The sequence below is a fragment of the Sus scrofa genome, chromosome 9, assembly GCF_000003025.6.
Source record: "Sus scrofa isolate TJ Tabasco breed Duroc chromosome 9, Sscrofa11.1, whole genome shotgun sequence".
Classification (NCBI taxonomy): Eukaryota; Metazoa; Chordata; class Mammalia; order Artiodactyla; family Suidae; genus Sus; species Sus scrofa.
Window position 1 is genome coordinate 41430390 of NC_010451.4, and position 13570 is coordinate 41443959.

General features: G+C 40.9%; 1 protein-coding gene across 22 annotated transcripts in view; it reads right to left on the minus strand.

The window, feature by feature from the left end:
- USP28 (ubiquitin specific peptidase 28) overlaps positions 1-13570 on the minus strand; it is a 63485-nt gene that overhangs the window by 12830 nt on the left and 37085 nt on the right. For 13 of the 22 annotated variants that reach the window (XM_021062863.1, XM_021062857.1, XM_021062851.1 and 10 more), the window contains 6 exons: positions 12841-12989; positions 9251-9378; positions 6167-6262; positions 4272-4451; positions 1944-2164; positions 640-710 (listed from right to left, as the gene is read on the minus strand). In XM_021062863.1, coding sequence (XP_020918522.1) covers positions 640-710; positions 1944-2164; positions 4272-4451; positions 6167-6262; positions 9251-9378; positions 12841-12989 — 845 coding nt within the window. Of the gene's footprint in view, positions 1-639; positions 711-1943; positions 2165-4271; positions 4452-5373; positions 5449-6166; positions 6263-9250; positions 9379-12840; positions 12990-13570 lie in introns of all 22 variants that reach the window. The other 9 variants (XM_021062842.1, XM_021062860.1, XM_021062848.1 and 6 more) reach the window with 1 other exon arrangement.

A 13570-nucleotide genomic window follows, 5' to 3' on the forward strand; every position in this document is an offset into this window, starting at 1 on the left:
CAGAAGAGCAAATGGGGAAAACCCAAGATTTACACACTGCCTTCCTGCCAGGCAACAACCGTGCCTCCACGCAGCCCTAGGAACAGGGCCATTCACACAGAAGCCAGCGGAGGGCAGGCCCCTAATGGGAGCCTCTTTCCCCCTCTCTGCCCAGAATTCTACTCTAAACAAAACCATAGGTGGACAGCGGGAACTCCCGCCTGCCTGCCTCCCTTTCGGAGTTCCTAGAGAAACAAAGCACGAAAGAACGCTGCTAAATGAAGGCTCCACCAAGGATCATTACTTTGGAAAGGACGGGGAACCATTCCTAGTCAGGTTTCCCCCTGAACTCTTTCAGTTACCATCTTAACGATAAATTTTTATTAATGTTTAACAAACTTTCCTATGGTATGAAAAAATACCACGTGGCAAAATCAAAGACAAAATATGTTTTAGGTTCTGTTGGTGACAGAAGACATACTGCTTTTTTTTAAGCTTCAAATACGGAATAATACCTATTTCTTTCCTAAATTTATTTTTATAGCTCAGGGAAGTTCCCATTCAGTTTCCAAGAAAACTAGCAAATGATCTTCTGGTGTCTACACAAGCGCCACTGGAATATGCCTTGACTACCTTCCCATCCATCAATTTTCACTCTACCTGGCGGAGGAGAGGATCACAGTACATCTGCTCAATAGTCTGCGTAGTGCTTGCAATACAATTCTTTAGATCTGTTAAAAAAGAAAACTCCGTTAAAGTGATTTCATTCCACGTCACCCAGGCTGCTTCGGCGCTGCAGAGTCCTGTTTATCCCTGGGCTTCTGACATTGTCAACTTTCCTCTATGAACCATGAAGGACAATGCAGTTCTGAAGCAGCTAGTGCTTTATACAAAGACTGAGTTTCACAGAAGTACATTAAGACTTAAAAAATTATCTCTTATAATTGGCACCAAAATATCTTAGACAGGAAATAGCCTCCAGAAAAACACCTTAATGGGTCAGTTGGGTGTAAAAATCTCTGTCCCAGAGACAGGACATGAAAGGAGAAAGCTAAGCAAAAGGTTGATTTCTGTGAATAAGAACTTGGGAGGAGCTCCCGTCGTGGCTCAGTGGTTAGCGAATCTGACTAGGAACCATGAGGTTGCGGGTTTGATCCCTGGCCACGCTCAGTGGGTTAAGGATCCGGCATTGCCGTGAGCTGTGGTGTAGGTTGCAGACTCGGCTTGGGTCCGGCGTGGCTGAGGCTCTGGTGTAGGCCAGTGGCTACAGCTTCGATTAGACCCCTAGCCTGGGAACCTCCATATGCCACGAGAGCAGCCCTAGAAGTCACAAAAAGACAAAAAAAAAAAAAAAAAAGAACTTGGGAGGAATCTAGGTTTTTATTATTTGTTTATGTGTCACTCCCAGAATTAAAAAAAAAAAAGAAAGAAGAGGAGGAGGAAAAGTCTGAGTCCCGAGGCAATGAGACCAACGGATTTTAGGAACAGAATGCTGAATACTTTGATTTGATGTTGTGCATTACTCAAACATTCTTTGCCTCATTAACCTTCAATACAGCATACTTCATGTAGAAAATACTTCAAAAGTAGAGATTCAGGAAAGCTAAATTCTAAGTTTGGGTCAACTCAAACCAGAGTTCAGATAAATTCCAAGAAAAGAAATTCAGCAGATTCAGAAAATTCTCAGCCAAAGGGAACTGTCATGAGCTTCCAAGCTTCCAGGAATTCCCAGGAATTCTGAGGAGGGGATCTAGGAGGGATCTTTTCATGGTTGTGAAATGGAATTATGTGAACCAATCGTATAAGGAACAAAAAGTACCAAAGAGGTCACAATCCCCCAACCAAAATTCAACAGTATATCCATGGCAACTGCAGGAACTGTACCCAAGATGCCTAGCTTCCATGTTCTCAAACAAATAGAAAAGGTAAAGAGTAACTGTTTGAAAAGTATTAAAACAGCCGACCTTGTATATCTTGTTCAATTTCACTCCTCCACCTCTGAAGGCAGGTCTTAACAAAGTTTATCTCCTCATCTGTGACCGTTCGAGGAGCTGGATGTGCAGGCATTTCCATGGAAGACCGGGAAGGTGGAAGGGGCTGATTCACTGGCTTAGACTTGTGTGCAGAATCTTCAGAAGAAGAAAAGGTACTCTCAGCATCCTGAGACGTGCCCTCTTTACTTGTACTGAAGGAAGACAGAAAACAGGCTCACACGATAACTTTCAAAATATGCCTTAGCCTAAATGAATGTGCTTTTGTACAGCAAGCTGCTATATGGCAAAGTAAAGCTACAATTTAGTGTTTACTCATAAAGGTACTGAGCTAAGCCTTTCCTTTGTATGCATCATCCCATTCAGCAACTTGCTTTGAGGCAGGTACAATAACTATCCCTATTTTATCAGTTGCAAACCCAAGCTGGAGAGAAATTAAGCCACTTAGCCAAGTTCACCCAGCTAGTAAATGACGGACAGAGAGAGATTTAAGTGGAGATCTGCCTGGGTTTTAAGAGTCTATAGCTCCTGTTCTCCAACTACTTGTTATGTTATCATTCCTTTTCATGAAAATAGGATGAGAAGGAACATGGAAAAGACCAGATCGGGAATGGAAGAATCAAGGAATCAACTATAGTTACCAAGATGCAACTGACTGAAGTGAGATGGATAGATGGACCCGGGAACAAAACATACAAAAGAAAAAGTGCCAGCTGAACATCCAACTCAGAGGAATACCAAGTAGGTGGCACCCTGGGAGCATACAGGGTGAAGGACTTAAAAGGCAGACAAGCCCAGCTCTACCAGTTAAATGCCCAAGGAAAAGCTGGCAGCCTTGAGTAAGTATCCCAACACCTGAACTAGAAAATGTAGACATCAACTTCCTTGCATCGTTGCTGTAAACTGAGAATAAAGTATGTAAAATAGAAATTAATTTATATACTGATTTAACTACTGCCAAACAAACTGCACAAAGACAAACCAGCAGGAATATAAAGTAAGCTTCTAACTGTACTAAAGTTTTTGTTTCACACCAAAACTGAAGAACATAAACTTCCTTTAGCTTTGACTTAAAAGAAACCTTCACTCCCTACGTCTCCCACCCATCCTTCTCTCATACACAAAACAATGGAGAAAACCTCTTTTCCCTGAGGACCTGTACCTATGGAAAAATCAGCCCAATATAAGCAAAAGAGCAGATATCTCAATCTCAAAATTAAGATTAGACACACACACACAGAATAATATTTTTTTCTTTCTTTCTTTTTTTTTTTTTTTTTTTTTGCATTTTAGGGCCATACTGGCAGCATATGGAGGTTCCCAGGCTAGGGGTCCCCATAGTAGCTCTAGCTGCCAGCCAAAGCAATGCCGGATCCCCCCTTTTTTTCAGACTAACTTTAAAATATAGTATCAGGCAGTACTATTTTATGGAATTAAATAGGCTGCTCAACCACTTTTAAGAAATTTAAACCATTTATATTTTATAAAGGACATGAAAACATTCTACTAAAATCCAAACACATAGGTAGAGTATAAAAGAAAAAGAACCCACCCTCCCCCTGCCTCATGCCTCATAATCACGCTTACCATTTGGTGTGTTCACTTCTACATACATAATGAATGACTATTAATATATGTGTGTGGCGGGGGTCGGAGGGATGATTAATTTTTGTTTTAAACATAGAAGTCTAGCCGTTTTTAAAATACATTCTAATGGTTCTATTAGCCAGGACATATACATCAAACTTGGTCCGAGCTGACCCCAATGGTTCCTCCAGGCTACCAAGGCTGCCACATGCAGCGGAGCTGGAGGAATCAAGGGCTCATGTGACCGGGGCCTCCCTGTTTCTTTGCTAGGTAAGCCCCTCTCGGCTGTCCTCCTCAATTTCTAGCCAGGGCTTTTTCATATTCTAATTTTCTCTTTGGGAATAAGTCTCCCTGTCTGTGAAGTTTTCTTAGTTGGGCATACTCTGTAGACTGGAGAATGAGATGTTTTGCAGGATCGGGGACTGAGGTTTCCTCTGAGGAAGGCCTTTAGCAGCGGCTAGTTCACAGTAAGCTCCAAGCAAGGCGGAGCAGTTCAAGACACCTCTGAAATAATCCCAGCTATCCCATGGGCGTGTGCACCAGGGGGAATTACAGTTTACCCATGTGACAGCTGGCAGAATCCTTCCATTTCAGACTAAGAGCTCACGGCCTTTGATTAGCATGGTGAGTGCTAATCAGGGGGAAAGAGGGCACACAGTTCAAATTCAACCCCAAACCCCAACCTATACCATTTTAAAAACTTGTTTTTGTTACCTTTCCTCGGATGTCAGGTCAGAAGCTGCGCAGTGCACTGAAGACACTGGTGATGTCATGCATGCGTCACTTTGAGACAAAGTGCTTTCTGAGGCAGGTTTTGTACTAGCAAATTCAATCACGTACTTCAGCATATCCGGGAGAGGGAACCGAGCCGGGCCCGAGCCGTACTTGACATACCTAGGAGGCAGAGACAACAGAACTCTACTGCCAAGTCTGTCTTATGTTTTCAGGCTCACTGACAAAAGATCTGTTGTATGGAGTGTCAATGAAAAGGCTTATTCCCTAAAGACTATACGGGAGTTCCTGTCCTGGCTCAGCAGTAATGAACTTGACTAGTATCCGTCAAGACTCAAGAGCGATCCCTGGCCTCGCTCAGTGGGTTAAGGATCTGGCACTGCCTCGAGCTGTGGTGTAGGTCTCAGACATGGCTTGGATCCTGTGTGGCTGTGGCTGTGGTGCAGGCCGGCGGCTGCAGCTCTGATTCAAACCCTAGTCCGGGAACTTTCATATGCTGCAGGGGCGGCCCTAAGAAGGAAAAAATCACCTTGAGTCAGGGGTGAATCCTTTCTGGTTCACAGCAGGAGACAGAGTCTAAACGGTATAGCCATTAAGTTGACTCATTGGCACAGGTAAATGCTATAATTCTGGGATTCCCTTTACAAAAGGATAGAGTCATTTCATAAGTTTCTTCTCTGAATAAAGTGAAGGACACGGACATAGAACTAGGAAGAAGGAAAACTGTCTTCTTATAACACGATGACTCAAAAGCAACCACATGTTAGAGGGTAAGCAGCGAAGACACTTCATCTTCTCTAATTTGGAGGAGAAACAATGATTTCTCCTGTGGATGCGCCTGCCAGAGGGAGTTAGCTTTCACTGGAAAGGATGTTCAATACATAAGGCTGGAGAAACTCTGAAGAACTCTGCTATTCCTTAGATCCTTGTCAGTTACTGGCTTTTCTTGAGCTTTCATACATCAGGTATATCTGATTGTATAAAAACAATTAAAAATTTCCAGCCTTATGAAGTATCACTCAAACCTTAAAAGTGAAATACTGCCGCAGGTATAAAGTCCTGTAAATCACTTCCAGGACAGTACCTGAGGCATCGGTCTTCAGCTGAAGTCGATATTAAGACAACCAGATGATGGGTCACAACACCTCTTGGAGAAGGTCTTCCTAAGTGAGAGGGATGGAGTTGGGGAGGGGCGCCCACAGGTGCAGGGTCTTCCCTGGGCTGCCAAGCAAAGTTCTGCCTCTGCTCCCTGACCTGGCAATGATGTGGATGGAGGTCAGGTGGTGGCAGCAGCAAAACTGCTATGCAGATAAAGGGGGAAAAAGCCAATGACATTGCATGGGATTTCCTTCCTAAGTGACTCCCTAGGAAGTCACAGGGTGATTCCACACAAACAGCCCACACAAAACAGATGAACAAAAGGGAAAGGTTCTTCCACGGGAGAAAGGACGTAGCATGTCAGAAATATAAGCCCTCAATTTGAGTCAGTACCGCTTTAGGGAGAACACTACCCTTTTACCTTTCCCAAGCACCTCAAAAACTGCCTTCCCAAGACAAGAGGATTAGAGTTTTGTGAGTTACCTCTCCTGTGTTTGTAAAAAAGATGGCAAGGGGAGTAGAAAGAGAAAGGGCTGTGAAATCAGAGCTCTTCAGGACACTACCAGGAACTAACTGTGTGATGACTACAGCCCATGGATACTATTAGCTCATCTTAAAGACTGCTTCACACTTAGAAATAAACTTTTCTTAGCTATTTTATAAAACATACTGGTTAATACTTAAACTCTGAATTAATTTTTAGATATAAGCAAATTATCCAATTTTAACATCCCACTCTATCTTCCACATTTCTAAGTACAAAGGTATCTATGACTCACCTTTCCAGTTTTTGCTGCAGAACTTTTATTTCTTCTTTCAACTTTCGAATACACTCCCTCTTACTTCGAATAAGCTCTTTGCTCCTGTACATGTACCTAAGCAAATGATTATCCCACATGCAGTTTATATTTAAAAATATGAATGACATAAAATTGCAGCAAACTTGAGATTCAAGTTAACTGCCTTAATTAGCCAAAAGACATTTATGAAAACACAGAGCTAACATATTTAATGGTGAAAGACTGAACAATTTCCTCCTAAGATCAGGAACAATCCAAGAATGCTCACTCTTGCCTCATCTACTCAATGTTTTACTACAGACATAGCCAGTGCAAAAAGGAGGGGGGAAGGAAAGAAAAGTTATACAGATAGTAAAGGAAGAAGTAGAAGTGTCCTTAGTTGCAGATAACACAATGATCTACAGGAAATCTCAAGGAATCTACAAAAATGCATCAGAACTAATAAGTGAATTTACTAAGGTCAAAGGATATAAATTTAAAAAAGGGGGGAGAATCCACTGCATTTTTGTATACCCGTAATAACAAATGAAAAGTAGAGTTTGAAAAAAGCATATAATAGCATCAAAGCAATAATTATTTAGGGATAAACAATCAGATATGTGCAAGAACATCACACAAAAAAATATAAATCACTGTTGAAAGAAATGAAGACTTAAATAAATGGACCTATACCATGTTCGTGGTTTGAAGGACTAAAAATTGTTTCAATTTCTCCAAATTGATCTGCAAGTTCAACACAATCCCAATCAAATTCCCAATAACCTGGGAGTTCCCATTCTGGTGTGGTGGGTTAAGAATCTGACTGCTATGGCTCGATCCCGAGTTTCATTCCCAGCCTGGCACAGTGGGCAGAGTGGGTTAAGGATCTGGTGCTGCCACAATTGTGGCACAGGTTGTAGCTGTGGCTTGGACTCAGTCCCTGGTCCAAGAACTTCCATATGATGTGAGCGCAACCAAAAAAAAAAAAAAAAAAAAAAAAAATCCCAATAGTTACTAGGAGTTTTATAAGCTGATTCTAGTATTTAGACAGAAATGAACCAGAATAGCCAAAACAACTTAGGAAAAAGAAGAACAAAGTGGGAGGTTTATACCATGTGATGTCAAAATTTATAATAAAATCACAGTGATCAAGACAATGTGCCCTGGCATAAGATTACATAATATAATAAAATCTCTAGAAAAAGACTCACAAATATAAGTTCAACTCATGTTTGAAAAAAGTACCAAGATAATTCAATGGGGGAAAGAGAGTCTCTTCAACAAATGGTACTGGAATTAACCAGACATGCACATGCCTCCTTACCCCATGTGGCAAAAAAAAAAAAAAAAAAAAAAAACCTTTCCTCATACTATATACAAAAATAAACTCAAAAATGGGTCATAGACACAAATATGAGTTAAAATTGTAAAATTTCTAGAAGAAAAAAAAAAGAAAAGAAAACTTTTGTGACCTTGGGTTGGCAGGTTTCTTAGAACATAAAAAAGCCCTAACTATAAAGGGCAACTGACTCCAATGAAACTAAAAAATCCTGCTCTTCTAAGAAAATGGAAAAGGTAAGAAGAGATAGAAAATACCTGGATTTGTATCTATAATATATAAAGCACTCTTACAACTCAGTATGAACACAATCAACCAAATTAAAAAGCAGACAAAAGATATAAACAGATACTTCACCTAAGAAAATACACAGATGACCATTAGTGATGCACATGAAAGGACGCTCAACATCATTAGTTATCATCAGGGAAACACAAATCAAAAGACAACTAAGATATTCTGGAGTCTTCGTCGTGGCTCACTGGTTAACCAACCTGACTGGTATCCATGAGGATGTGGGTTCGATCCTTGGCCTTGCTCAGTGGGTTAAGGATCTCGTGTTGCAATGAGCTGTGATGTAGGCCTGCAGCTTCAGCTCTGATTGGACCCCTAGCCTGGGAACCTCCATATGCTGCACTTGTGGCCCTAAAAAGCCCTAAAAAAGACCGAAAACAAGGCAAACAAACAAAAAAACCACACCTAGAATGGCTAAAATTTAAAAGACTAATTCCAAGTATTGGTGAGGATTGGGAGCAAATGCAGCACTTATAGACTGCTAATAGGAATGCAAAATTGTACAGCCACTTTAGGAAACAGTTTGGAAACAGCTTATAAAGTAAAAATATACTTTTCATATGATACCCAGTAATCTTACTCCCGGGTATTTTACCCAGAAGTACTGAAAACCACACCAATACTTTTATGTGAAACTCATAGTAGCTTTATTCATAACTGCCTAAAACGGAATACATCTGAAATATCCATCACTAGTTAATGGAAAAAATATTGTGGGGCATCCCTACAATGTATTACTACTCAATAATATTAAGCAGGAAATCACTGATACATGTAACGTGGATGAATTTCAAAAACATTATTCTAAGTGAAAGAAAACAGCCACAACAGGGTTCACGCTGAATATTCATGTCCCTAATTATGACCTCAAGAAATGACAAAACTACGGGGCTAAAAACAAGTAAGTATTGTCTGAGGGTCAGGGAAAGGGCCTGACTGCAAAGGGGCAGGAGGGGACCTTCTGAGGGATGGAAACGTTCTACCTCTTGACCGTGATGGTGTCTACATTAGCTGAATACAGTGGTCAAAACCCATTGGCTGTACACCTAGAAATGGTAACATTTCTTTATATGTAAACTACATGTTAATAAAACAGACTTTAAAGAGATCAAATTCTACAAGTTTGTCTAGGATTTTTCCCCCACAAAAATACAAATAATATTTAGATGAAAAAGAAATACAGCGCAGCTACTCCAGATACTGTTTATCACTGGAGGCAAGAGAGCTTTCACCTAAGGCCTAGCTACTCCAATTGTTGTCCAGAGATCAGAAACATCAATAGCATCATCCATCCTAAGAGCTTCTTAGAGTTGCAAATCTTAGGCCCCAACCTAGATCTACTGCATCCAAATCTGCGTATCATCAAGACCTCCAGGTGAGTTCTATGTACAATATATTTAGTCACTCCTACTGCTGCAGCACATCAAGAAGACAATCAACACAGTACTCACCTGTCCATATAAATGATCTGAGGAAATTCCAGCTTATTGTGAATTTTCTCTGGCTGACCAAGGGACTGATTAAACTCAAATCTTGAGAGTTCAAAAGTCAACACTGGAGGTAGCTTTGTAAACCAACGCTGTGTCAGGGGTAAAAATGCGGGAGAGAAAAGTTAGTTTTTGGAAATAGCAATAGCCAGACCTAAACTATCCCCCCATGAGACTTTTTTCTTTTGGTATAGAATTTACATTTAAATCAAACTCACATTAGAGTTTTGTTTTGTTTTTTTAAATCCCCAATAGTACAATGACCACTTAGAATCATGCCTCCTTAGAGAATATGGTTAAACAGCCCTCAAGACTCCAAATTTACGAGCCAATGAATAACATTTTAACTCATGTATCATCCTCAGAAATAATGACCCTTAAATATGTAAACTGCACGAAGAATCTACACACGAAGTTCCTGCCATGCGTAGTGGGTTAAAAATCTGACTACAGGAGTTCCTGTCATGGCTCAGCAGAAACAAATCTGACTAGGAACCATGAGATTGCAGGTTCAAACCCCGGCCTCGATCAGTGGGTTAAGGATGCATCGTTGCCATAAGCTGTGGTGAAGATTGCAGACGTGTCTCTGATGTCGGCTGGCAGATAGAGCTTCGATTTGACACCTAGCCTGGGAATTTCCAAATGCCTCAGCTGCAGCCCTAAAAAAAGACAAAAAGACAAAAAAAAAAAAAAAAAAGACTACAGTGGCTTGGGTTACTGCGGAGGTGCAGGTTTGATCTCCAGCCCAATACAGTGGGTTAAAGGATCCAGTGTTGCCACAGCTGTGGCATAGGTTGCAGCTACAACTTGGATTCAGCCCCTGGTCTAGGAACTTCCATATGCTGCAAGTGCAGCCATAAAAATTTTTTTTGGAGTTCCCGTCGTGGCGCAGTGGTTAACGAATCCGACTAGGAACCATGAGGTTGCGGGTTCGGTCCCTGCCCTTGCTCAGTGGGTTAACGATCCGGTGTTGCCGTGAGCTGTGGTGTAGGTTGCAGACGCGGCTCGGATCCCGCGTTGCTGTGGCTCTGGCGTAGGCCGGTGGCTACAGCTCCGATTCGACTCCTAGCCTGGGAACCTCCATATGCCGTGGGAGCGGCCCAAAGAAATAGCAAAAAGACAAAAAAAAAAAAAAAAAAAAAAAAAAAAAAATTTTTTTAAAAAATGGAAAAAAAGAAAAAAGAACCAAAGAACCTATACACTATTCATCAGATCATCAGTATTCAAGAAATTTAAATCCTGAAGAAAATGGCTAGCCTAACCTAACCAAATAATTAGAAACTGACTAAAAAGACTAAATAGTATATATTTCTTATACTATTTATTTACAGTCTATCAACCAAAATTTAAATCCCCTTTATTTCTGAAAGAGAAACTTGAAATAGCCTCATAATGAGTTCTCAAGTTTGAGAAAATCCCTGAATTTCAAGAATTTACAGATCTCATTAAAAAACTTAGTCAAATCAACCTATAATATTACCTAGAGTTTTAAGAAAAGAAAGCACTGAGTTATAAAAAAAAGATCTCAATGGTTACTGATCACAGATAAGGAAAGGCACTTTTGTTCAATTCACCTGTACACCAGAGGTCTTATGAACAGCTTTATAATAATGTTCCCTTTACCAAAGGCGCGCATAGCTGCATTCCTTCTATGCACCCTTGTCGGCATGAGGTGAATCCAGATGGCCTGCCTGACCACCTCGGGGATAAATCCAAAAAGGCATTATTTTCTTCTCTCTCTCTCTTTAACAGAGAGGTCCCATTCATGAATAAAGGTCTCCAAAGGTCTAACGAACATTCCTTCTGTTTTCTAAGAGCATCATCAGCTCTGCACAGATGGTAGAGACGTTATGCTGCCCCCCAACCAGGAATTAATACTTTCCTTGAAAAGCTCCCTCCCAGTTCCAACACTGCTCTACGCCTAATGCATTTTGACAAGGCTCATGTTAGGTTCCCTATTTAATTCCAGAAAGATTTTCTTCCTCATAAAGTAATTACTGAGTTGGACTCATTTAAGGCACAATTCTGTTTCAAAATACATATGATAAAGGAGTTCCCACTATGGCATAGTGGGTTAAAAATCCAACTGCAATGGTTCAGGTTGCTGTGGAGACACAGGTTCGATCCCCAGCCTGGCACAGTGGGTTAAAGTATCCGGTGTTGCCATGGCTGCAGCTCAAGGAGTTCAATTCCTAGCCCATAAACTTCCATATGCCACAGGTGTGGCCATTAAAAAAAAGAAGAAGAAAAAGAATTACACACACACACACACACACACACAAATGATGAAAGGAGAACAATCCACGCTGTGTGGTGCTGGCAATTGTGCTACAATGTAACTCACAAATTTTTTAAAATTAAAGTCTAGTTGATTATTAATATTGTGCCAATTTCCACTGTATAGCAAAGTGACTCAGTCATACATATATATATCCTTTTTCTTATATTATCTTCCATCATGGTCTATCCCAAGAGACTGGATATAGTTCCCTGTGCTGTACAGCAGGACCTCAGTGCTTAGCCATTCTAAATGTAACAGTTTGCATCTACCAACCCCAAACTCCCTGTCCATCCCACTCCCTCCCACTTTCCCCTTGGCAACCACAAGTCTGTTCTCTATGTCTATGAGTGTGTTTCTGTTCTGTAGATAAGGTTCATTTGTGCCATATTTTAGATTCCACATATAAGTGGTATCATATGGTATTTGTCTTTCTCTTTGTGACTTACTTCACTTAGTATGAGAATCTCTAGTTGCATCCATGTTGCTGCTAATGGATTAACTCAATAATTCTTAATATAACTTTAAGATGTTAATTACTTTTCTCTCCCTGTAACTTCCCTCTTTGTAACCCACAAAAATAAATAAATGAATCTTAAATTTTAAAAAATTTAGGAGTGCCCATCGTGGATCAGCGGTTAACAAACCTGACTAGTATACATGAGGACAGGGGTTCGATCCCTGGCCCTGTTCAGTGGGTTAAGGATCTGGTGTTGCCGTGAGCTGTGGGGTAGGTCACAGACACGGCTCAGGTCCTGCATTGCTATGGGTGTGGTGCAGGTCGGGAGCTGTAGCTCTGACTGGACCCCTAGCCTGGGAACCTCCATGTGCTGTGGGTGCAGCCCCAAAATGACAAAAAATAAAATAAATTAAAAAATAAAAAAAATTAAAGCAACAGTAAATACTATCCTAGGGAAAATATTCTAAATGACATACCATAGGAGTTAATCACTATATTTTTACTTCCCAAAAATATGGAGGCAGGGGGTTCTCACTAATCAAGTATAGGTAGGCTTCAGCAAAAAGAGAGAAACTTGATCATACTTAAAACATCAGAAGCAGGACCTTTATAGGTTGAACTCAAATTCATACAAGAATTTATTAAACACTAAGACTCACTACTCTTATCAACTCATGAGAAACTTCAGACTAGTCCAAGTTCTGTTAAGTGTAAAGTTATTTAACACATGATGTGAAAACAGTTTGCCCTAAAACTCAGTCCAGCCTACTTAGCTGGCTGTATCACTGGCAAAGCAAACAAGAATATCCAGCTCACCTCTTGTCCATACTTCACTGAATGATCGGAAGGAAGTGTCTCAAGGTCACCCTCCACCATGGCCCCTTCCAAACATTCGTCTAAGTTGCGATAACCATTTACCTGAAGGGGGTACTGGCCGAAGGTCTCGTTGTTACAAAATGGCTTTCCTAGACAAAGCAACAGATTGCTTTTTTAAAAAGACATCACACTGCTATCCTAAGCTTTTTCCTGGAATCACAGAGACAAGTTAATTCAGCAACTTGCTGAGAACTGGTTGAAGTATACTTAGCCTTTATGGCTCCTCTAATGAACCAGTGGATCCAGGCACAGATCATTAACAACTGCTAACATCACAAAAAGAAAAGACTATCAGACATTGTATGCCTCCTGATCAAAAACTGTCTGACAACCTGTAAATTAGTCTTGACTAATTAAAAAGCCTTATCTGGAAGTTCCCATTGTGGCTCGGGGTTAAGAACTCAATATAGTGTCTGCGAGGATGCGGGTTCGACCCCTGGGCTCTCTCAGTGGGTTAAGGATTTGGCGTTGCCGCAAGCTGTGGTATAGGTCACAGAGGCAGCTCGGACCTGGAGTTGCTATAGCTGTGGCGTAGGCTGGCAGCTGGAGCTCCAATTTGACCCCTAGGCTGGGAACCTCCATATGCCATGGGTGTGGTCCTAAAAAGAAAGAAAAAAGAAAAAAGCCTTATCTGAATCTGGTCAAACTAGATCCAATTACCAATTTACAA